General features: G+C 43.2%; 1 protein-coding gene across 2 annotated transcripts in view; it reads right to left on the bottom strand.

Moving 5' to 3' along the window:
• The window catches only part of LOC138295763 (uncharacterized), a 460,809-nt gene that overhangs the window by 218,758 nt on the left and 217,030 nt on the right, over positions 1-25,021 (bottom strand). For both annotated transcript variants that reach the window (XM_069234273.1, XM_069234274.1), the window contains exons 9-11: positions 8,126-8,301; positions 5,907-6,128; positions 97-305 (exon numbers count right to left, since the gene is read on the bottom strand). In XM_069234273.1, coding sequence (XP_069090374.1) covers positions 97-305; positions 5,907-6,128; positions 8,126-8,301 — 607 coding nt within the window. The remainder of the gene's footprint in view (positions 1-96; positions 306-5,906; positions 6,129-8,125; positions 8,302-25,021) is intronic.

The raw sequence follows: 25,021 nt of genomic DNA, 5'->3' as shown, positions 1-25,021 counted from the left end.
TATTTATTGAAGACGTTTTTTTACTATGTACTTTTATGACTACATTTGTGTACCGAACAAAGATGGAACTGACTGACAAACATTTTTAGTCCAAACCTTGTGAGCGCCTGGTCAGGTTTCTGAACCAGTGACGTCTGCAGAAACATCAGTGCTTCTTTGTGCTTTTCTTGTAACAACAGGAGCCGTCCCACATGCAGGTTGTAAACCCAGCTGTTGGGGTTCAGAGAAAGTGCGTCTTGATACTTGAGGAAGGCTTGCATCAAAGGACTTGTCTCATCTAAGGAGAGTGCTCCGGCTTTCACGTCCTTCGGCATGTCATTGCAAGAGGAAGCAAAAGAAAAATAGATTTTGAACAAAAAGACTATTTTAAAACACACAAATATTGACACTAGCACTTTTATTAACGACGGATACCTCTGTCAGTATTAAGGGAAAATTATGAAGGATTTTCTCACTTCCCAAAACACCTTTTGCTCAATAAATGTTGCATTGGTACTTTATCTCCCGCCCCGACCCTCATGCGCAAAATGTTTTAAGCACTGCTACACTTAGTGAGATTTTCCAAACAGAAATAGAGTAACACACAACACCTTTTCAGTGAGTGCAATGCTTAGTAGGCGCAATACTGACGTTCCGAACTAGAAACTGGACAGTACAACATCACATTTAAGTACAAAGAAGGTGTACCATTCAATACATGTTCGTGACCACATAGAACCCTGGTAAATTAATACCACTACTGATTTACCATTGCCATATAGTACCTGTTCTCCAGTGCTTTCCTGTCTTATCTCATACTAAGAAATGGCATATCTTCATTTTTTAGATGTCCAATGTGTGTAGGTATGCGGCCAATTAGCACAAAAATCCTGTTGCTCACAATGGTCAGGTTTTGCTAGATATTTCGGAATCAACATTTGCATGGCTGGAAATTAACATGTTAAATATTTAATGAATCACCACTCCTTGATTTTTGTTTGTCTAATGCTTCTTTCTTAACAAAACATTGGTAGTGATATGTGACAGACTCTTGTCAAGGATGGCATGATCAACTGGCTCATCTATGAGAATCACTGAAATAAAAAGGCAACTCATTTAATGTTTAGTTGTTTAAATGTTGGCTTCCTTTTTCCTTGTGACACTAATTCATGCCTGGGCATTTCTTTCATAAACCACCGTAATCTAATAATTGAACTGATTCAATCAGGGTCCCTCAAGACTCAACTTCCAGTACACATGACATATTTAAATTAAAAAACAGCACTGGAAAATCAAGTCCTTACGGCACTGAGTCACATCTCTGTATTTCTTCTAGCACATGGCGCTGGAGGTGATGGACTATCAGTCTAGTGGTCATAATTTGGAAGGAGCCTGGTGGTGGTTTCGCGAAAACAACCTGATTTTCAACTAATCTAATTTCAGAAGAGTGGAGCCAAGATCAAGGAGCACAACAGCAGAAGCTGGAACAATTTCAGAATTTTGCCAATGACATATAGCTAGATGTCGAAGAACCTTTACTATCTTATTGAACCATATGATGGAAACGATAAAGCAATTGCACTGATCTGCAAAGCCAAAGAAATAGTACAATCTATCTTAAAGATTCATGAGACAAAGAAATTAGGACAGAATTAAGAGTCAAAGAGCTTATTATTGCTGCAGGTGACCATCACCTATGTTTAATCAATATTTTATTTACAGTTCTCAGTGCATGTTCATCTATCAAGCTTTCGATACTTGGAAGTTTTAAGAATAATTGTAAGAAGCCCTTAGATTACATCCATTTGACACAAGATCAGAGTGCCATCTGCATAAGAATGGAACTGGAGGTCTAAATGAATGAATGTAAAATGGATGGGGTGCATATAGAGATTCAAACAAAATTCAACAGAAGGTAGCTCAATTGTTCATATGAGAGCGAAAATGGAAAGTAGGAGGTAGGGAAACAGAAAAGATATCGCTTGGTTCATCAGGAATTAACTGGTCCACGCTAAGCCCTTGAAGTACTGGCTCTGCCAGATAAGCCATTAAAGTTGCATGATTGATATTTCAGGACGATGACAAGGTCATCAAAAGCTGTACGCCAGAGACTGACTGTCTAGCACAGACACCATCAATGACTTTTCTCTCTCCTATGCTAGCTAGAATCAAATCTGTGCCCTGAGAAGGAACCCTGATAACTTGAAAGGGATCACGTGTTAAGATATCAAATGGAGCTCTAAAATTGGTTTAATCTAGTTGGATTGACATGATCATGTGCAGTCTATTTTACGAATTGGGGGACCTCTACTTTTTTCTGTGTCAACAGAACAACACTGGATTGCACAGATGTCATTGCTGGAAGCAGCCATCACATAGCCAAGTTTAGCAGGACAGTGTATCTAACAGAAGAACGACTTGAGGAGAGTAAAGAGTTAGAAAACTGTCTAATGTGGCACCCTATAAAATCTGCTACTCCCACTGAGTCAGAACCGCAGGAGGCAGTGTGGAGAAAGTGTCTTATAGTCTGAACCCTCTCTGAGGAAAAATGAGCTAGCCTTTATCACACGGCTTGAGACAAGATTGTCAAAACATGTAGGATTGTTAACTTTCTGACTATGACAGATAATTCCTTTAACGAATTAACAGACATTGGAATATATAGTGATACAATTTTTTTTTAGGTTATTTCTAGCTTTGTTTATTGTGATGTTTGTGTAGTGTTGTGTGTTACCTCTCGGTTATCTGGGTGTTTTTTTTGTCTACAATGCTCGTTGCGAAAACCTGTTCAACCTCAAACAGATTTCATGGGCTACCACGGGACACTCAAGTAGATGGTTAACCAATCTCTCATAATTTGTGTCAGATCCAAGGAATATGGTGTCACAGAAAACACATAATTACTTACAGACAAGCACATTTTGGTGCCATTACAGTAAAGTGGGTTCCAACTGCTTCAAGGTAACTGTATTCATCCTAAAGCACCTCCATAGAGGTGTGTGACTTGTGCACCATGTTATGCCCATCACTTAGCGCTCCCTTATTGCACAACTGCTTGTGCGGCAATGCTGCACTTAACTTTGTGCCTCTTGCTGCACAATATTATGTCTGTATGTTCTTTTTGACTCTGTGCATGGCTGCATGTATGTTTGTGAAACCTGGTGTCTATAAGTCTGTGTGCATGTTGTATGAGCACACGTGGCAGCACTATACAAAAGCTAAACCTATTTTTTTTGCAATTTAAAAAATAAATAAAAACGCTATCCAAAAAAACCACTGTGGGTCACTAGTGTCATGTGAATGGAAAGTTTTTTTTTGTAGCAGAGCTTGCTAGTAGGGAACATAGAATTATATGCAAACACCTCTGTAGCCATGTTATGAAATACGTTTCGGTTTGCTGTTAAAGAAATGGTTTTAAGATCTCACTCAATTTTGTGCAACAGCTAGGTAATACATTAGGTGGTGTACTGCCTAGATAGCTGTTGAGTAACTGAGCTTCCAAAGTTCGGCCCCACAAAACTCCAAATCATCAATATGCCGATGACATTGTAATAATGGACTGCACAAAAACTGGCCTACAGCGAGCTCTAAACGCCCTAAACACTGTTAATAAGGCTAACCAGCTCCAAGTTGACCAGGAAAAAACGAAAAGTACTTATATTTGGAAGGAAGAAGAACAAAAATACCAGAACATGGCGACTGGAAAGCCAGACCATTCGCACAGCCAGGAAGTATAATTACTTGGGGGTGTGGTTTACAGAAAACAACGTGGCAGGGTCATAGAAAACTGCAATTAGACATAAAGCTGCAACCATCACATATGGAATCTCCCAATTGAGTAATCAACTTAGAAGCGCTTCAGCTGCCCCAATACTGAGGGTAATAAAGGCGACCCTAATTCGTGCCCTGCAATATGGCTACCTGGCATTTCCGGGGCCTTTAGAATCCACCATAGAACAAGCTCACTGCAGAGCATATTTAAACATCTTCCAAGAACCAATGTACACTCATCGCTTCAGGCGCAGATTGGAAATGGGCCTAGTGTCACAGCAGATAGATGGTCAAGCCGCCATCCTGAAATATTACACCAGGCTTCGCAAGGACAACTTGCTCACTTTAAAACACCACTTGAGATCTATTTTTGAAACTCCTGGCAACCCGTGGTCCATGCAGCTAAGCAAAGCACATAAGACCTTTGATACAGGTGACTTCATTCAGCTGGCAGACACCGTGGCTTTCATTGCATGGAAAACATCAATCAACAGAAGAGCAAAGGAACTCTCAAGGGAGCACGACAATCTGCCAGTCAATTCTCTATCAACAGTGCCAGGGTTAGACGATTCCTATTTGATAGGAGCCCCTCAACCATACCTTTTAGAAGCAATAAATGCAAGGACTCGGCACCAGATTTTGTATATGCGATCATTAGTCCTGATAATCATGGACTTTAATCGTTCCTGGCCTTCAGATAGGTACACAAAAGCCTGCCAGCTCTGCTCCTACCATCAAGAAAGTTGGCTACACCTACTGTGCTGCTGTCCCAAACTAGCAGCCGGAAGAAGACAGTTAATAATTCCAATGGCTTTGGTTCTGGGGGGGCGGGCTTGATTGAGAAATCTAATCTCTGCTTTTCACACTCGGCTGCCTGGGCCTTGGCAAGTTGTGCAAAATATGTGACAATTCTCAGGCGGCTGCTAGCCCAGTCAGGGGGGGTTAACAGCTTGGTGGATGTGGGGCAAAATACACTTAAGCCCCCTTGCAAACAGAGACAATACTAACCCTTTCTGAACAGTTTTTTGTTTTAATCAAATGCTAATGCATATATTTTCTACTGTATTTTCTTGTAATGGTTTTAATTAACCGAACAATAAATTGGCATTGACATTAACAACTGAGCTTAATGTCTAAAACTACCTTGTGTTCATTCATTTAGGCACTCTCATTTTCAAACCGAGTTGCTCTTTTCGTTCTTAATTACTCATGGAAACAGGAACAGATCTATCCAGAGTACTCATTAAATACTTAAACAATGAAAGAGGACTAGTCACCTTATAACTAAAAAGAAGGTAAGCTCGCCACAACTAATATACCTAGAAAATATTTCTTCATTTTAGTGACCAGATGACAAAATACCATCACCTGGCCTAACATACAAGCACCCTGGGGTCCGCAGTTTATTGTATATATTCAAGCATTGTTAGACTTTTCATCCTTGGTGTGGTCTCCCTTAACTTTTTGCCTCTGTTTCCCAGGTTGTTGATGTGTGCTGGACTCTGTTTTTGCTGTTTCTGTTACTCTGGGCACTTTACCACTGCTAACCAGTGCTAAAGTGCAAGTGCTCCTATAAATATGTGTATGTAATTGGTTGATCCATGGTTGGCATAGCTGATGTATTAGTAAGTCCCTAGTAAAGGGCACTAGAGGTACCCAGGGCCTGTAAATCTAATGCTACTAGTGGGCCTGCAGCACTGTTTGTGCCACCCACATAAGTAGCTCTGTAATCATGTCTCAGACCTGCTACTGCAGTGTCTGTGTGTGCAGTTTTAACTGTAAATTCGACTTGGCAAGTGTACCCACTTGCCAGGCCTAATCCTTCCATTTTCTTACATGTAAGGCACCCCTAAGGTATGCCCTAGGTAGCCTGTTTTGTTTAGATAAATATTTCTTATTTTTCTAAACCTGTGTTGTGTCATTTTGTAGTGTTTTCATGGAGTTACTGTGTGTGTTGGTACAAATACTTTACAACTAGCACTCTGAAGTTAAGCCTACTGCTCATGCCAAGCTACCAAGGGGGTAAGCAGGGGTTAGCTGAGGGTGATTCTCTTTTACCCTGACTAGAGTGAGGGTCCTTGTTTTGACAGGGGGTAACCTGACTGCCAACCAAAGACCCCATTTCTAAGAAGCATAATAATAGGACTTCAAATTACCTTGCCAGCCTGCTTAGATTTCCACACGAAGAGTGTCTGGATGTAGTCAGCTTTGCCTGACTGACCCTGGTCCTTAAGCTGATGAAATTCTAGATCCAGTGCTTTCAGTTGCTGTTCCAAGGTGGGTCGACCGTGGAAGCCATGAAGTTTACATATAGCAAGAATTTCTTCATCTTTTCCAGTAGCCTTTGCACCAGTGAGTTCTGGCTCATCCTCTTCACTCTAGGTGAAAACAGTCCATTTTATACAGTGAATTACCAAATGTCATCACGATTTCCAGGATCAGACACCCCACTAAGCATCCGTTTACAAGTGCTCATGCACAAGAAAAAAACCTCATTCTCATTGTTACACCTGAGCCCTAAGAAGATGGGAAACAGGGTTGATGCAAGCAGTAGAAAAGACACAACCAGTAACATAATATCAGAACAGATAAACATAATTAACCACAAACATCTGAACAACAGGTGAGCTAAAAATCAAGCTGATCAGGAACTAGAGAGGACAAAGGTACCTTTGTCAAGTAGCAGGAACTCAACTCCAGCACCTGGATCAGCTTGCTCATTCACTGTGTGTACCCTTGCACTTTGTCAATTTCTATATCTCAGAGTTTATCTGAGTACCAAAAGGAGACTCGGGATCCCTGTCCAAGGATATCTGTTTTTAATAGAATGAAGCTCCTGCCATCTGCTCTGGGTTGTGCGAATCAGATTGAGAAAGATTAGGATTTTACTGCCTCTGAAGTTCAGGTCTTCCAATTTAGCAGCAGCATAGATCACCATATATACAATATCTGTACCAGCGGAATGAGCCTTCTTGACAAGCCCTCTTGTAATATGTGATTTATCTTGCAGATCATCAGAAGGGCAGCTGGGTTTTCACTGAGCACGTCAGTCTTCAAAAAGAGCCGCAGAGGTACCATAAAACATCTCCCTCTCATTTGTGGGGGATTCTCAGTATTTGAATATGATATGCTCTTGCAGCGTTCTCCAGATTCTTCAGATTTTCAACCTCACCCCCTAATTGTACAATAGTTGTCATGGCACACTCCTTAAAGACCTCATCCTGCCTCATATCTTCCTTACGTTTTCGTTCTTAGACCTGGCTACTTTTGAGGCTATTTCCTCTAGGAGTTCTCCATTGTGGAAATTGTGCCATCATTATTCCCCCTTGTGGCACTCAAATATCATAAGAGAGACATTAACAAAGATTCACTCTGTCATATTGCAAATACATACGTCATACTTCCCTGCAGACAGCTCAGAACATTGGCCGATGCCATGCTGCCTGAGATAGAAAAAAATCTAATCTTTCAGCCCTCTGATTTTATACACCTTTGGCAATATGATCACTGATGACATCCCCATCACCTCAGGGTGCTCTCCTGTGGAGCACTGCAGAAAGTGCTGCCATTGAGAATCACAGTGCAGCATCTCTTATCCAGTCATGGTCATGAATCAGAGGTGGGTATGTAGAAAGGCCACCAGGCATTTCCATCCCCAGGCCCTGCACTGGCTTCAAGCCTCCCTCTTGGTGATAGATGTGCGGGCCAGTTGCACTCTTTAGCCTCCACCACGCAGCTGCTGAAGCTTCAGGAGTGCTGTTCTGCTGGTTGCCACATTCCAAGAGTCATCTTGGATTTCCTTTACCAAGCTTTGAGGAGACTCCATTTTCAGGGTGCATGGGAATGAGATTCTTTTCTGAAACTGCCCTCAGTATGTTGCTCACAGGTCCCTGCAACAGAATGCTTGTCCTCCACATCTTCTTAAGACCACTTCCACTTGAGTGAGTCATGAAAAGGCAGCATCACCAAAACAGAGAAGAGAAGATCCTCTCTTGACTTGGCTCAATACTCCCTCCCTGGATGAGCAGCAACTTAAAATGAATAGACCATGTGTTTTTACGTTTACAAACATCATTTTTATCCATGCTTTACACGTAGTCAGGAAAGAACAACTTTAGTTTAACCTTTTGATAGCACCAGGGCACAAATAAAGGACGTACTGCTCTGGGAGGTCTAGGGATATGCCTGTGTGGATGCTGCAACCACCTTTAAACAACAATCACAGTACCTTTTATCTCAATTGACCAGGATACATTTGTTCTCTGTAAGATCTCTGGTTATTTGACATCTGGAGCATGTTTTGTTCATTTTCACTACTGAACACAAACATTTAATTTCGCATCAGCTACAGGGAGAGCTTCCCATTGTTACTTACCTTTTTCTTGAGTCCATATATCTCCGCTGCATAATAATACTCTTCCATGACAATGCCCAGCTGGAAATGGAGATTAGGGTCTTTTGGGTTTAGTTTAATAGCTGAGGCATATGCAATAGCTGCCTGATGCAAAGCATCTAGAGGGGATGATCCTTCTTCATAATGAAGCGCATCACCTACAATGATAGAACATGTGTTAATTAAAGCACTACATAATTATGCTAAACGTTGGCTGCCTGATCGCAATAGGTGCCAAGGATCTTTTGAAAGGTTGAAGAAGAGAATATATAGCGAGCACTGTGATTGGTTGAATAAAGTGAGCACAATTTAAGATAGGTCTACATGTGATTTGAGACAGACTGCTGTCATATAAATTGCCTGAGCTGCAGTTGGGTTATGTTACCAATGGTTATTGTTCTCTGAATTTAAATGAAACATTTTGCTTTCACCTGGAAAATATTGCCATTTGGCAAAGTCCGCAAGGGAACTATGTCACACAACAAAACACAGTAATTACACCATAACGTAGTACCCAGCACCTAAAAACACAACAAAGATTGCAAGGCAGAGTACACAACAATCAGAACAGTGAACAGCATAATATCACAGTGCAATTACACCACAGTGACTTCAAAACACAGCAGAGCAATCAAACAAAATATCACCACAACACCCAACACAACCCCAAATGGACACAGTAACAAAAGGACAACCAATTAAATGATAACACAAAACGGCATAATATATCAAAAGACAAAATATAGAAAACCAACCACAACAAAACACAAAACAGCAACACAATAACAAAACACCATCACAATATAACAGTTTAACAACAGAATACCACACAACAAAACATCATAATGCACTAACACAGCACCTCAAAGATTAACAGGCCAAAGCAAAGCACAACAAAAACACAATCACAAAACAACACAATATTTCAATATATACCAGCAACATACACACACAAACAAAACATGTAACAAAACACATGTTGGGATGTTGTTTTGTTTTGATGTGTTTTGTTTAATTCTTCTGTTGTGTTGTTAAGGTATTGCATTTTATTGGTGTGTTGTGTATCTGTCGAATATTGCTTTTGTTCTACTGGTGGGTTAATTAAACTAGTTTTGCTTTCTAGTGCTGTAGCATTTTACATCTTTTGCAGGAATCAAATGCCCACTGAGGTCGACTGACCTTTTGACCCAGTAAGTAATGTGGTACAACCATCAACAGATTTGAACCTCACCCCAACCAATCTAAACACCATGATCAATGTGGCCAAACATTTTATAACAAACACAAGTCATGTAGACAATGCGCAAAACCATGTTACAAAATACATAATCACCAAGAGTTGTCCAAGGCGTTGAAATAGATTCAGGTAAGCTAATATTAATAAAACTAGGCATTTAAGAAGAATGGGGCATAATATTAACAAGAATATCTGAGACACTGAAATAAGGTGTTACTCAGGGTTAACAATCATTGGTCAATTCAAATTTGCAGAGTCAGTAATCTTTGGCTCAGCACAGGTCAACCCTACATCTTACCAAATCAGGGAAATATATGTTTGGGGAGAAACACATGTGGCCAAAAAGCATAAAACGGACTAAAATAATTTAGAAAATGATCATCTCGGGCTGCAGGTCACTAACTAAATTTGGCAAAAAGGGAAAGTGTCAGCATCTCAGAAGCTCACTCGAGAGTCTTCTGAAAGGGAACATAAAAGGATTACTGAGGGGATCATTACGAGTTTGGCGGTCCCAACATGGGATCGCCAAACTTAGGGGGAGAACCCCGCCCTATTACAAGGTTTCCGCTATCCTGACCTGGCTGACCAGCGGAAAACTTTAAATAGAGCAGTTTCACTGGTCTGACTGGCAGGAACAGTGCTATGAGATAGTACTCAACTCCCTTAAAGGAGCTGAGTGCTATTTCATAGCACAGATGAGGCCGCACAGCACCCTCGGAAAGAGCACTGTCTCCAAAGCAGAAAGTGTGCATTCCGAGGGTGCTGGAGAGGGGGCCTAAGCACTGCCCATGCCATGGGCAGTGCAGGTGCCACATGGGAGAAAAACCGCCATGAAAAGGCTGGTGGATAACAAAGTTGTAGTCAGCAGGTGGTGCTGAGTTCAGCACCACCCTGGCTGATTGCAACCAAGACCGTTGTCACCCCGTTGGGATCTAGGCCATCCGCCAAACTTGTAATGTGGCGGTCGGACCATCACAGCCATGGCAGTCCGACCACCACCGCGAGGTTGGCGGTCGTCACCGCCATCCTCGAATGAGGTCCAAATCTAAAACGGCATTTCAAAAGGGAAATGGTTGGGAGGGATATATCTCTCCAAGGGTACCTTTCCCATGTTCCCAAACTATTTACCAGTGGCTGAGAAACTGCTTCCAATAGCTTCCCATGGACCACTAGGTTGTCAGACTTTTCAGGTAATTTTTCAAATTGGAGATATGCTTTCTATCTCTTTTCTATTGTCAGGAATGTACGTACAACAATGTTGCACATGTAACTTTTCACAGATTCCGCCTTCCTTTACAAGCAAAATGTCTAACGCAAGGCCATTGAGCAAAACCACTGATCTCACAGCAACCATCTCTGTGTCCATTAACAATATAGCTCCTGCAGTGTCAGTTAATAGTTTGTCTACTATTGTTGATTAGTTCCTAATCTTGCGCTCACTCACACTGATGGAATTATGGCACCAAAAATGTCTCCCACACTCTCTGAGGCACTCGCTCCTTTTAAGTCTGGAGTTTGATTTCTCTTTCCAGACTGGATCATTAATGTTGTCCACATGATAAATTTTGGGCAAAGCTACTCCCAGGTAACATGTTCTATACCAGCCTTTTGGCAGCTTGTAATAGGCATTTTTCCCCACATATGAAATAAACACCTGGTATAGTGGGATCCTGTCCATTTAACATTCACTAGCTCCTACAAAATGAGTGTGTGTTTTTGACTTTGGTCTATGTACATATAATTTCCCTACATGTTGCCAATCTGAGGCTAAGAACCCTTGACTATTCTTCACTGTGGCATCCGAGGGGTGTCTCTCCCAATCTAATACTACAACTTTCATTTCCAATTGACCTGCTCCCTCTCTAGTCTGAAAACATGTGGTATCACCCACAAAATGGTGATGTAATAATGACATGTCAAAGAGTCTCCATTGTGAGATATCCTGTGTGTCAAAAAAGGTAGGTAACCAGGAAGCTGTAGCACTGGACACCAGAACTCTAGTCTGGAGGACCATTGCATGTAACTGGAGCTGGAGATAGAGAGGCTGTAATAAAGTGAATCCACACCAGATGAAGATATATGGTAGGAGGTATTTATTACAGCCTCAACCAACAGCCAGCATATCAACTGTCATGCAGAGAACCCTGCATGACAGAACCTCAGAACAAGCTGGTTCCATGCCCAGTGTTCTGGCATGGAGCCATGTTACATCATTACACTTCTTCCTCTTTACATTAGAACAGAAATAACATGAGAACAAAAAACACATTTGAACAGAAAGAAAAAGAGGGTAGAAAGAACTACACAAAATCACGCAAATGTAAAGGAAACCTGCGTGTTCTGACACTCCTACGAGTATTATCAGACCTTAAATCAATGTCAGAGGGAAAACGATAAGAAGTATCATCTCTCCTGTCGGCCACACCACACCCCCCAAAATGTGCTACACGACTATGATTCCAGATGCGACCATCATCCGTCTTGACAGCATTTTTAAACAGCTTAATGATAGTTTTTGGAGAGGTATATTTTGACCAATTTTGACACCCAACAGGAGCTTTGACCTTTACTTTATCTCCAACCTCAAAATTTGGAACTTTCGCATTATTCCTTTTATCAACATAAATCTTCCTTTTGCTTTGCAGAGACACTTCTTTGTCTCTCCATTCCCCAATACCATTGTTTTTCAAACCCTTCCCAGCAAACCATCCAGCCAGGACACAAACAAGTATTTGGAGACCTTCCCCTGAGCAGTTCAAAAGGAGTCTTCCCCGTTGATGCATGAGGAGTGTACCTGTAAGCTGTTATACGACCCTGCAGTTCTTTTCTCCAATCTAAACAGTTTACCTTTGCTAATTGTATACTCTCCTTTAAAGTCCTGTTAAATCTCTCCAAAGCACCATTCGCCTCTGGATGATATAACGCAATTTTTTTATGTACAATTCCACATTTTACAAAATACTCCTCCATCTGAGCAGAACAGAACTGCGGACCATTGTCAGAAAGAATAGAGTTAGGAAAACTCTCGCGTTTGAACACAGATTCTAAAAAACTGATCACAGATTGAGAAGTGATCTCTCTCACCAAACTCACCTCCACCCATCGTGAATACAAATCCAGCAACACCAACAGGTAAGGAGTCTGATGTTCTCCATGCAATGGCCCCACAATATCGATAGCTAATTCATCCCATGGACTTTTTGGTAAACTTCTACAAACCATAGGTGAACATCTTGGTTTGAGTACCTTATCACTAGCTTGACAAGGTGTACACTCCCTAACAGTACGTTCCACCATCAAATCTAATCCAGGCCACCAGAAATCCTGACGGATGCGCTCTTTGGTTTTAGAAATGCCCATATGCCCTTCATGAGCCATGTTCACGATGACTTCTCTCAAACTCAATGGGGGAATCTTTCTTGTGCCCCTCATTAGAACACCATCAACAACGGCTAACTCATTCGCAACTAACGACCAAGGTTTAACCAGACTTCGAGACTTATGCTGATCCAAAAGAGACATCACAGAACACAATTCACTATCCTTTTGCAACTCATCCCTCCATTCATCTTCCTTTTCAGCCCCCAGCGTAACATCACAAACCCTTATGCCACACTCAGCATCACATTGATCATTTTCATCCTGAGATTTATCATTCAAATTGGTCATTTTCATCCTGAGATTTATCATTCTCTACCACCTCCACCAATCTCGACAGACAGTCTGCCGTTACATTTGTCTTTCCCGGAATGTATTCAAACATGAAGTTATACTCCTGTAAGGAAATGACCCATCTCCTGATCCTCGAGGAAATCGAGTCCAAACCCTTCTTCTCAAAAATTTCTTTCAGGGGTTTATGATCAGACCTGACTACGAAAGAAGATCCCCACACAAATTTTCTGAACTTGTTTATGGCCCAGAATATTGCCAACGCTTCCTTCTCTATAACAGAATAACATATCTCTGCCCCTTTCAAGCATCTTGAAGCACAAGCTATTAGCACCTCTTGGCCCATCCTGATCTGAAAAAGAAGAGCACCCAGCCCCTTTATACTCGCATCAGTAACAATGAAAGTGGGATTCCCAGGTACAAAAGCTTGTAAGTTTGGTGCATTCCTGAGATCATTTTTTACTTGTTTAAATTCTGTACCACACTCTTCCGTCCAAACAAACTCTGCATTCTTACACATCAACTTCCTTAGATTTACTGTCTTATCTGCAAAATTTCGTATAAATTTGTTATAAAATTCTGCCATACCTAAGAATGAAGAAACCTCATCTTTTGTACACGGTTCTTTTAACATTTCGATAGTGTTCACCAAATCCTTTTTAGGACTCACACCCTGCCGTGAAATATGATGACCCAAATAGTCCAGTTCAGTGACTCCAAATTTACATTTGCTTCGCCTAAGAGATAACCCAGCATCAAGCATCCTTTTAAGCACAGCATGCACCCTCTCATCATGTTCTCTCACGTTTCTCCCACATATTAATACATCATCCTGGTAGCACTTTACGCCTGAAATGCCTTTAAAAAGATCTTCCATAATCCTCTGGAATACTGAGGCCGCAGAAACCAGCCCAAACGGCATACGCACAAACTTGAAGGCCCCCATTGGCGTAATAAAAGCCGTTAATTCTTGACACTCTTTACTCAACGGAACCTGATGGTATGCTGATGCCATATCCAGAGTGGTAAAATAGCAAGCACCATCCAACGATGATACTAATTCCTCAATATTGGGAAGTGGGAACTTGTCAACCACCACTTCTTTATTTAAGGCACGAAGATCCACACATAGAAGCCACATGGGCTGAAGAGACACCACAAAAGAGAGTGAGAGGCGATGGAACAAAGGTGAGTGGCTAAACAAAATGAAAATACAGCTGAAAATCTAATTGAAAACTGATCTGAAAACCAAATGACAATTGACTTGAAAATCGATGTTTGCCTTACAAGTTAAGACATGTACCCTACTTACCACTGCAAACTGGGGTTGAGGAGAGGGGCTGTGATACCCCCAGAAATAATTGAGGCTAAGAACCCTTGACTATTCTTCACTGTGGCATGTGCGGGGTGTCTCTCCCAATCGAATACTACAACTTTCATTTCCAATTGGCTTTCATCACCCTCCTTATTTCCCCAACTTGTCCAATTAACTCTTTTTCTACTGGGCTAAGTATACAATTCAAATTATTCTTGTGGGCATATACTATTCCAAAGTTCAGGGTAGGTTAAAAGAATCCTTCCACAGTGTCAATGTTATTTGCTTAGCAATGCTACTCAGGTGCTTCTTGATAGGAATGGATGAATAGACTAAGTCATAATTGGAATAGAAGTATTGAAAATACTCCTGCTCATTCAATAGAGTTAGTAATAGACTACAAGAAATTCCATACATTAGTGGCAAGCTGTGATAAGTGATTCGTTCTTGCACTGATGAAGGGATTTGTGTGCAGACCTAACAGTTATGAGCTTCCAAGGTTTTAATATATTTGTATACATTTTATAATACACATTTGATGCCAAATCTCACTTAAAACTATCAATATGCAAACAGGGGATCGTGATCTGTCAATAAATCTTCTAAATTTGTGGCACTTGTGAATGAAGTGTTCTTAATCTCTTTCTCAACAGGCCAACTCACTCCAACGAGCCTCAAAATAATCACAATTGCACTTACTACTGCTAAACCTAGACTCACATACTTCCATTTACTCCTCCTACTTCAACCGGGTTTCATGGCTTGTCTAGACTTAGACCACGTTATGCTCTTTATTCAAAATTAAAAATAAAATCAAAAAATCAAAAATGCAAAGCAACTTTAAATATTTCACTATCTCTTTTCAGTCTTTTCTTTGTTTGTGCAAAGCAAAATCAAAACAGTTTCTTCAAAAACAAAAAAACGACTGGTACTAAAACATTCAAATGTCTCTAATAATAAAACAACTGATAATCACTAATAATCGCTTCCAGCAAATAATGTCTTTGTTCATCAAGAGGCAATGAGATTTCAGTTACAAAGCAATTTCAGTTTCCAAAGTGTTCAGCTGGAGTTGAATTGTTAACACAAAAGGCAGCAAACTCCTTCTCCCAGTCATCAGCTGTTAAATAAGTCAATTCGGGAGACAAATATTTTCAACTTGGTACTTTCTTTCTCTTTGACCTCCTTGTTACATGACCTTCAGTTTCACTATCACTTTGATTTGATTCTTCGGTTACTTCAGCAGTGGTAGGAGGCATTTTTGTCATTGGCTGTGGGTTTTTCTCAGGACACTAATCTCTGGGTACAACTCTTTTCTCTGGCACGACTGGGAACTCAACATTATCTGAGCTAGCAGGAGTCACTGACTCTGTCTCGACCCTTCTGTACTTTCAAGTGCCGTAGACTTGCTCAGAATTTCACCAGACCATGCATGCTCTGCATTAGCCACTTGTCCAGTCTCCACAGTTTGGGAAACCTGAAACCTCTTCTCACTGTAATGACCCTTCGGGAACAGGATCTGTTTCATCAAGAGGACATGGAACTTTGCGTGTGTGGCTTGCATGAATCCAGTTCGGAAGACCAGCACACTTGACAGCTGTCGTCGTTACTAGCTGATTCTGGTTTTGTTCAACTGGAGCAATTGGCACATTTGGAACTACATTCTGCACTGCTTCACTTCTCGCTCCTCTCTCAACTGCATAAAACATTTATGAAATCATCTTTCAAATCACTCTCATATGTCTTTTTACCCTCATCTTCTGCTGCCTGTTCTACTTTTTCTACTGGTTTCTTTCTATTTTGAGGTTTTGCACTCCTATCTTCTTCTTCTGTAATAGCTGGAAACATTCTCACTCCATCTAATATGTCTGCTCTCCACATTTTTTGTTCTGCATCCCATCTGGCTTCTGCTAATGTCTTAATTGCTTTCTGCATTATATTCTCAAATGTTGTTGTTCTTCTCTATCTTGCAATACGTTCCCTAATACTAAGGGTTTCAAATTGTGTGGATCTTGAGGTTGGCTTAGATTCATACAATATTCTCCTCAAATTGTCTAATATTCTAAAGTTAAATGTTCCATAATGCGGAAGAGAAAATGCACTCTTTTGCAATCATTTTACACATTGTTCAAGCCATACCCATGCAGAAACTCCTTTTAGCAAAGCCACATGATAAGCTGGGGTTCCTTCAGGTGGGGCTTATGCACTCTAACTGGAATAAGAACATCTCCTCTTAATGCACTTCTTAATGCCTTGAAAAATATCATTTATGCTCTAATTTCAAAGAACTACAATGATCTTCAATCGAATCAGGAAGTCATTTCAATCCCACAATTCTTTTCGCAAGCTGTTCTCAACCAATAGCAACGCAGCTCTGTCCACCAATACTAGCGCAACCTCACACTAACTGACCAATATCAGCGCAGCACAAAGTGATGTCACACTCACTTCGTTGAACAGCTGCAATCACTTCGCAATTGTCTCTCACACCTAATGCAAATATTGCAAGCAAACATCAACTACCTGTCTGCACACAGCACCCTACAGGTAGGAATTCAAACACTTCAAAAGCTCTAGGGGCTACACTTCCAGCTGTTCCAATCACACTTTGAGTAAAACTTGACCAGCAATTCTCACTCCTGTTGATATAGATCCTCCATGTGCATTCAGGATTCACTAATAACCAACCAACAACTCACACTCGCTCAATGTAAAACTACTGGCACCGTCAAACACGTCTCATGTACCTCACTGCAGACAATAAATTAACAAAGTGTCTTCTATATTTGTGCGTTATCCCGGGATCTTAGGCCATGATGAACCCATCAACAAGAACAACAACCGCTGAAATTTTTGAGCAAAAAGTGCCACAATCATTTCAATTATGACGACTCATCATAACACTTCACCACAATTTTCAAGAAAAAAGTATCACAAGCACAAAACCCTATTTATACTCACAAAACACATCACTTGTAAGCACAACATTGGAACTTCATCAATCTCTGGAACAGATCATGGGACGAATTACAGGATGGGCAATTTTTGGACTGGGCAATAACATGGGTTCAATCCTAACTCCCTGTTCTATTCAAAAATATGGTTCTCCCTGTTATGGGACGAAACTGTCATTCTGCTACCAGATCTGCAGTAGCATTTTTTATTCTTCTCAGAAAAGAAATGCTCCCCAAGGGCGACAGGCCTTTTGAACCAGTAAGTGGTGTGGTAGGACCATCAACAGGATTTCATCCTAACTCCAAACATTTTAAACACCATAACCAATGTGGCCACAGAAGGAAAACTCCAATCAGAAACAAAGTAAAAAAAAAATCTAACAAACAAAAGCTCAAAGTCATGTAGACAATGCGCAAAACTAAGTGATAAAGATTCATAATCACAAAAGGTTGTCCAAGGCGAAGAAATAGATTCAGGCAAACTAACATTAATAAAACTAAGCATTCCAGAAAATGATGCATAACATTAACAAGAATATCTGAGAAACTGAAAGAAGGTGCTGCTCAGAGTTAGCAATCATTGGTCAATTCAAATTTGCAGAGTCAATAATCGTTGACTGGGCACATTCCCTACAAATTACCAAATCAGGGAAATACATGTGTAGAGAGAAACACATACAGGCAAAATACAAAAAAACATAAAAAGGACAAAAGTAATTTAGAAAAAGATAATCTCGGGCTGCAGGTCACTAACTAAATTTGGCAAAAATAAGAATTACTGAACATAAAAGGGCATTTCAAAAGGACAATGGTAAAGCAGAATATACTTCCCCAAGGGTCCAGCATTCAGGGAATCCTCATCAGAAAAAGCATCAGGATAAGCAAGGCATCTACAAGTATCAGGAGCTCTCTGGAAACTGCTCAGGACTGCTCAAAGTTCAAACGTCCATCAGTATTTGAAAAATTGAAATCCATTCTGATTTGTCAAATGTATCAGTTCATGTCACATTAAATAAGAATCATCCAATGGGAAATAATCGTATGGCTCCAAACTGAAACAGTCCAATATCTACCCGGGTCTGTAATGGGAACATCTCTCTTCCGTGTTACTCCATGCACGTTTCAAACAATTGTATACAAAACCAGTCCATGTTCCTGTAATGTGTTGTTATCAAGGACAAAGGAATACATGTTTCCACGTGTAAACAAAGGGGTCTATTACAAGAGGACTTCTCATGGGAACAAAATCTGAAATAAGACTTCACTGAAAAAATAATAATTCAGCACTTTTACGCGACTGTAAAATGCAAGCTCTGCAGGCCTCACTTATGCTAACACAAAATCACAATAATGCATTTAATTTATATGTTTAGTGAAATACATGTAATATGCAACTTATAAATTCAAAAGAATAATATTTTATCAATATGAATAATACATTTGGGCCCTCATTACGACCCTGGCGGTTTGTAACCGCCAGGGCCGCTGGACGCGGAGGCACCGCCGACAGGCCGGCGGTGCCCTGCGGGGCATTCTGACCGCGGCGGCTTAGCCGCGGTCAGAGAAGGGAAACCGGCGGTCTCCCGCCGGTTTCCCGCTGCCCCCAAGGAATCCTCCAAGCCGGCGCAGCTTGCTGCGCCGGCTTGGGGATTCCGACTCCCCCTCCCGCCATCCAGTTCCTGGCGGTTCTCCCGCCGGGAACCGGATGGCGGGAGGGGGAGTCGCGGGGCCCCTGGGGCCCCTGCAGTGCCCATGCCAACGGCATGGGCACTGCAGGGGCCCCCGTAAGAGGGCCCCAAAATGTATTTCACTGTCTGCCTTGCAGACAGTGAAATACGCGACGGGTGCAACAGCACCCGTCGCACCTTCCCACTCCGCCGGCTCTATTACGAGCCGGCATCCTCGTGGGAAGGGAGTTTTTCCCTGGGCTGGCGGGCGGTCTTTTGGAGACCGCCCGCCAGCCCAGGGAAAAACTCATAATACCCTCCGCGGTCTTCTGACCGCGGAGCGGTATTACGGAGGGCGGAATTCTGGCGGGCGGCCTCCGCCGCCCGCCGGAGTCATAATGAGGGCCTTGATATAAATGGAAAAGCTTTGTTACTGCATTTCATTAAGGACAACAGAGAACTGCATTTTTAAACTCATTAATCTTTTACTAATCACTAGAAAGCCAATATCGTTTTTTAAATGCACTGTTAGACTAAAGTCTAAATGACATTTTAACATCAGTTTAATTCTTTTAACATGATTTAATTCAAAAGGCACCTATGTCGAACTCTGAGAACAAGCAAGTGCACATTTAAATTGAGTGTCATTGCAGCTTTCTACATTAGTTTTTGACTCTTTTACTTTCATAATCTTAAATTGTCACGTCCTTGTGACACAAGAGACATCACTACATTTTAAGTTCTATTACTAGTGATGCTGTTGATGTTCATTAGCCCTCCATCCCTTTGCAGCAGAAGTAGAGTCTGGTAAATAGAACCCTTATGACATCACAAACACTACACTGTCTGTCACAAGACTTATTCTACATCCAGCTTGCAGAGTGGTATTCCACCACAACAAGAGAGAAATAAATAGAGCCCACATTGAAGGTAGCATTTCTGATGGATACAACTACCTGTGGATTCCTCACCTAATGAATTCTCCCCATGCATAGCATTCGACTGAAACTTCTGTCTAGCTCTGCACGTCAGCGAGGACGTCACAATTGCCTGACTCCACGCGGCTCCGCATGACGTCATCGTGGCAATTAGAGGCCCTCACCGCCGAGCTGACGTCAGTTCCCTTTTTTCCATGCCTTCGATAATGGTTACTTTTCTGGCTACCTGTATCGTTCACTCTTCGGAAGGGATACTTTGTTTTTTTCTCGATGTCGGCTCCAAAGAAATCGGGTTTCAAGCCCTGCCGGGAGTGTGGAGGTCGGATGTCGGTGACTGACCCTCACAATGACTGCCTGTCAGAAGATGAATCCGGGTGGGTCCGGAGATCCTGTCAGGACGCCTTCCCGGCGCCATTCACTGACGTCATTGCACTCGATGTCGACGCTGGGGCCGGAGGCCAAGTTGAGGTCTCGGCGAAAGGCCCTTCGGTTGCTGGAAGAAAGAGAATATCGGCAACAATTCCTTGAAGAGGGTGAAATCACTGATCCCCAGAGTGAGTTCCCAGGACTGGATACTGCAAGTGGACTTGACACTTCTCCAGAATGGGATCTGGCCTCCCCAGGAGAATATACGGAGGAGGCAGCCACTTTCCATTCAGTGATTCAGAACTTCCCTTACCTACGGCACAGGTTAAGACCAACCTGTTGACGGAAGTTTTGCATCCTACTACAGCCATGGCGGACCCTCTTTTACCTTTTAATGAGGCTCTAATGGAACCAATCGAAGAGGTGTGGAAGAAGCCTGTCACCTCTTCGGCGGTTAGTAGATCAGTGGCCAGGCGTTATAGGTCTGCGTCTGGGGACCCGGAGTTTTTGTCAAAACACCCTTCGCCAGAGAGTCTAGTGGTGCAAGCATCTTGCTCTTTGAGTTCGGCCCTTGGTTCGTTTCTGGGAGTCCCATCGGACCGGGAATCCAAGCGAATGGACCAATAGGCCAAGAAGGTGTTTTCATCATGCAGCATGGCGCTGAAATCTGCCAGTGCTACTTGTATTCTTGGCAGGTATATACATGCTGTAATGGATGCGGCAAAGACTGTTCTTCCTGACATGCCCCAGGACTTGCATAGCCTTCTTTCGGATCCTCAGGCGGCGGCTATGCAAGTTATTCAGTCAGGGCTGGATACCACAGACTCTGTTGCAAGAGCCATGGGGACTTCCATTGCTACCAGGAGTCATGCGTGGTTAACCACTTCTGGTTTTTCTTCTGACGTCCAGACCACGCTATTGGATTTGCCTTTTGATGGGGCAAAACTATTCGGATCAAAAGTGGACTCTGCACTAGAGCGCTTTAAAGAATGTAGGGCCACTGCTAGGTCTTTGAGTCTGCAGGCTGCTTCCACCCCGTTTGTGTCATTCAGACGGCTGTGAGTTTTTGGTAGAGGGGCTTCCTTTCATGGGAGGTCACAGCAGCCAGGGCAGCAGTCTTCCAGCCTCCCTTATCGATCGCTAAGGGGGTGGGGTAGAGTCCGCACAAGAGGGGCCACCTAGCAGCAGCACCCTTCCTCTTCCTCTGGAGGGTTACCACAAGGAAAGCAGCCCTAGTCCTCTTGCCATTGTCTCTCGTGTCTCTCCGGTAGAGTGGAGGCTTTCTCTTTTTCTTCCCATATGGGAGTCCATAACATCAGATTCCTGGGTCATCAGTGTGGTAAGAAAAGGTTATGCTCTTCCCTTTCGGGAGATTCCTCCTCCCTTCCCTCCCCGTCCTTCCTCTTGTTCAGAAGATCATCTCCTGTTGCTAGAACAGGAGGTTCTCTCCCTATTGTTGAAGGGCGCAGTGGAGTTGGTTCCGGAGCAAGAGAGGGGTCAGAGGTGTTATTCCAGGTACTTCCTGATCCCCAAAAAGGATGGTCGTCTGAGACCTATTTTGGACCTGAGGGTTTTGAATTGGTTCCTCAAACAGGAGAAATTCCAAATGCTGACTCTGGCACAGGTGCTTTTGGCGTTGAACAAGGAGGATTGGATAGTGTTGGTCGACTTGCAGGATGCTTATTTTCACATTCCCATTCTCAAGTCGCACAGGAAGTATCTCCGGTTTGTGGTAGGGTTGCAGCACTATCAGTTTGCGGTCCTTCCTTTTGGTCTTACTTCCGCACCTCGGGTCTTCACGAAGGTGATGGCGGTTGTTGCAGCCCACCTCAGGAGGAAGGGAGTAGCAGTATTCCCTTACCTGGACGATTAGTTGATCAAAGCCGAGTCCCCGGGGCTTGTGTTGCGTCATCTGCAGCTGACAACCCAGTTGTTGTACAGTCTGGGTTTTTCAATAAATGTGCCCAAGTCTCACCTAGAGCCCTCTCAACGCCTCCTGTTCATAGGGGCAGTACTGGACATGACATTAAATCGGGCCTTTCCTCCGCCACAGCAGATACAGGATATTCAGGTGTTGGTTCCGATGTTTCAAGAAGGAGCGGTAATTCCAGTCCTCAAAGTCCTTCGTCTGCTAGGTCTGTTCGCTTTTTGCATTCTGTTGGTCACTCATGCACGCTGGCATATGAGGGCTCTTCAGTGGTGCCTCCGCAGGCAGTGGTTTCAACATAGAGGAGATCTCGGGGAGTCGATAAAGATCTCCAGAGACACTGCAGCGGATCTCCGATGGTGGGCTGCGCAAGGCAACCTTTCACAAGGGAAGCCGTTTTCGCAGCCAACTCCGGTGACCACGGTGATAACGGATGCCTCCACCTTAGGGTGGGGAGCTCATCTGGAGGATCTGGAGATCAAGGGTCGTTGGTCTCCAGGAGAGCAGAGATTTAATATCAATCTGCTGGAACTGCGGGCGATTTGTTTGGCCCTCAAGGCCTTCCTCCCATCCCTTCGCGGTCAGTCAGTTCAGATCCTGACGGACAACACGACCGCAAAGTGGTATATCAACAAGCAGGGGGGTGTAGGGTTGTACCTTCTTTGCAGAGAGGCTCTGCGACTCTGGTCCTGGGCTCGGGACCATCAGCTTTGCGTAGTAGCAAACCATCTGGCCGGGGTCCAAAACGTAAGGGTGGACAGACTCAGTCGCTTCTTCTCGGACGACCACGAGTGGTGTCTGCATCCGGATCTCATTCTTCACCTCTTTCGGAGGTGGGGTTTTCCCCAGATAGACCTGTTTGCCACTCGGGAGAACGCGCACTGTCCATTGCTCTGCAGCCTTCAGTATCTGATGCAAGGACCGTTAGGGGACGTGTTTCAGATGTCCTGGTGCAACCAGCTGCTTTACGAGTTTCCCCCCATACCCTTGATTCCTCGTGTTTTGAGTAAGATTCGGCAAGACCGGGCCCAAGTCATTCTAATACCTCTGGATTGGCCACGAAGGGTATGGTATGCAGACCTTTTTCAACTCTCGCTGTGCCCCCTGCTCCGTCTCCCTTTCAGGGCAGACCTCCTCTCGTAGTCGCAGGGGCAGGTTTTACACCCCACCTCCAGAGCCTGCACTTCATGCCTGGAGATTGAGCGGGGCAACCTGAGTGCTTTTTCTCTCCCACCAGAGGTGGTGGATGTTCTTTTATCGGCCAGGCGACACTCCACCAAATCGGTCTATGAGAGCAGGTGGGCTAAATTCGTTTGTTGGTGTGGAGAGCAGAAAATTGATCCCTTAAGTGCCCATCTTTCAGATATTTTGTTATTTGCATTGTCGTTGGCTCAGAGCGGTTGTGCTGTGGCCACTGTTAAAGGCTATCTTTTGGCCCTTTCGGCCTTCTTATGTCTTCCAGATCAACCCTCTTTATTTAAAACTCCTTTGGTTTTACGATTTTTGAAGGGGCTTACTAATAGATTTCCTCCCTCTCCTTTTATTATGCCGCAGTGGGACCTGAATCTAGTGATGACTTTTTTGATGGGCTCCCCCTTTGAGCCGCTTCATTCTTGTCCCTTGAGGTATTTGTTTTTCAAAACTGTGTTTTTGACAGCCATTACATCGGTTAGGCGTGTTAGTGAACTGCAGGCCCTTTCTGTTCACCCGCCTTTCACGACTTTTCATAAGGACAAGGTGGTTTTGAGGACCAGGGCGGCTTTCCTCCCCAAGGTAGTGTCTCCGTTTCACTCGGGACAATCCATAACTCTCTCGTCGTTCTACCCTCCTCCGCACCCATCTAAGGAGGTGGAAAGAATCCATCGTCTGGACCCTAGGAGGGCTCTCAGCATTTATATCGACAGGATGAGAGAGTTCCGGTTGGATGAACAACTCTTTATCGGATACGTGGGGAAGAGGAAGGGGAAGGCCGTCCACAAGAGAACGCTCTCCAGGTGGGTCGTTCTTTGTATAACAATATGTTATTCTTTGGCGAAGAAAGATTCTCCTGAGGGGATCAGAGCCCATTCCACCAGGGCCAAGTCAACATCATTGGCTTTGGCCAGAGGTGTTCCGGTGGCGGACATCTATAAGGCCACGACTTGGTCTTCCCTCCACACCTTTGTAAAGCATTATTGTCTGGATTCGGAGGTGCGGAGGGATGGCCATTTTGCGCGGTCTGTGCTGCAGGAGTTCCTGGTGTGACCAGATGGACACCCTCCTCCGAGGTGGTACTGCTTTGGGACTCTATTCATTAGGTGAGGAATCCACAGGTAGTTGTCTCCATCAGAAGAGCAAGTTACTTACCTTCGGTAACGCTTTTTTCTGGTGGATACATTAGCTACCTGTGGATTCCTCATGGTCCCTCCCGCCTCCCCGTTGTCTGTCTGGTCATACCGGGTTCGCCTTGGGTGTGCACTTCAGTGCCTTAAATTCTATGTTTCTTTATATGTATATATGTTCATGGTTGCAATTCAGGTTATTTCCATGTTTGCAAACTGCTCAATATGGTACGTTCTTTTAAGGAACTTTTTGTGAAAGTTTTTATATGAAGGTTCTCTATAAAGTTTTATTATTTACGATCATGAAGTGTTTTCTGTATGTTTCAAAGGCACGTCAAAAATGGTGTAATCTGACGTCAGCACGGCGGTGAGGGCCTCTTATTGCCACGATGACATCACACGGAGCCGCGTGGAGTCGGGCAATTGTGACGTCCTCACCGACGTGCAGAGCTAGAGAGAAGTTTCCGTCGAATGCTACGCATGG

The sequence above is a fragment of the Pleurodeles waltl genome, chromosome 5, assembly GCF_031143425.1.
Source record: "Pleurodeles waltl isolate 20211129_DDA chromosome 5, aPleWal1.hap1.20221129, whole genome shotgun sequence".
Taxonomy (NCBI): domain Eukaryota; kingdom Metazoa; phylum Chordata; class Amphibia; order Caudata; family Salamandridae; genus Pleurodeles; species Pleurodeles waltl.
The sequence above is the reverse complement of the archived record's forward strand: the minus strand, read 5'-3'. Positions and strand labels throughout refer to the sequence as shown.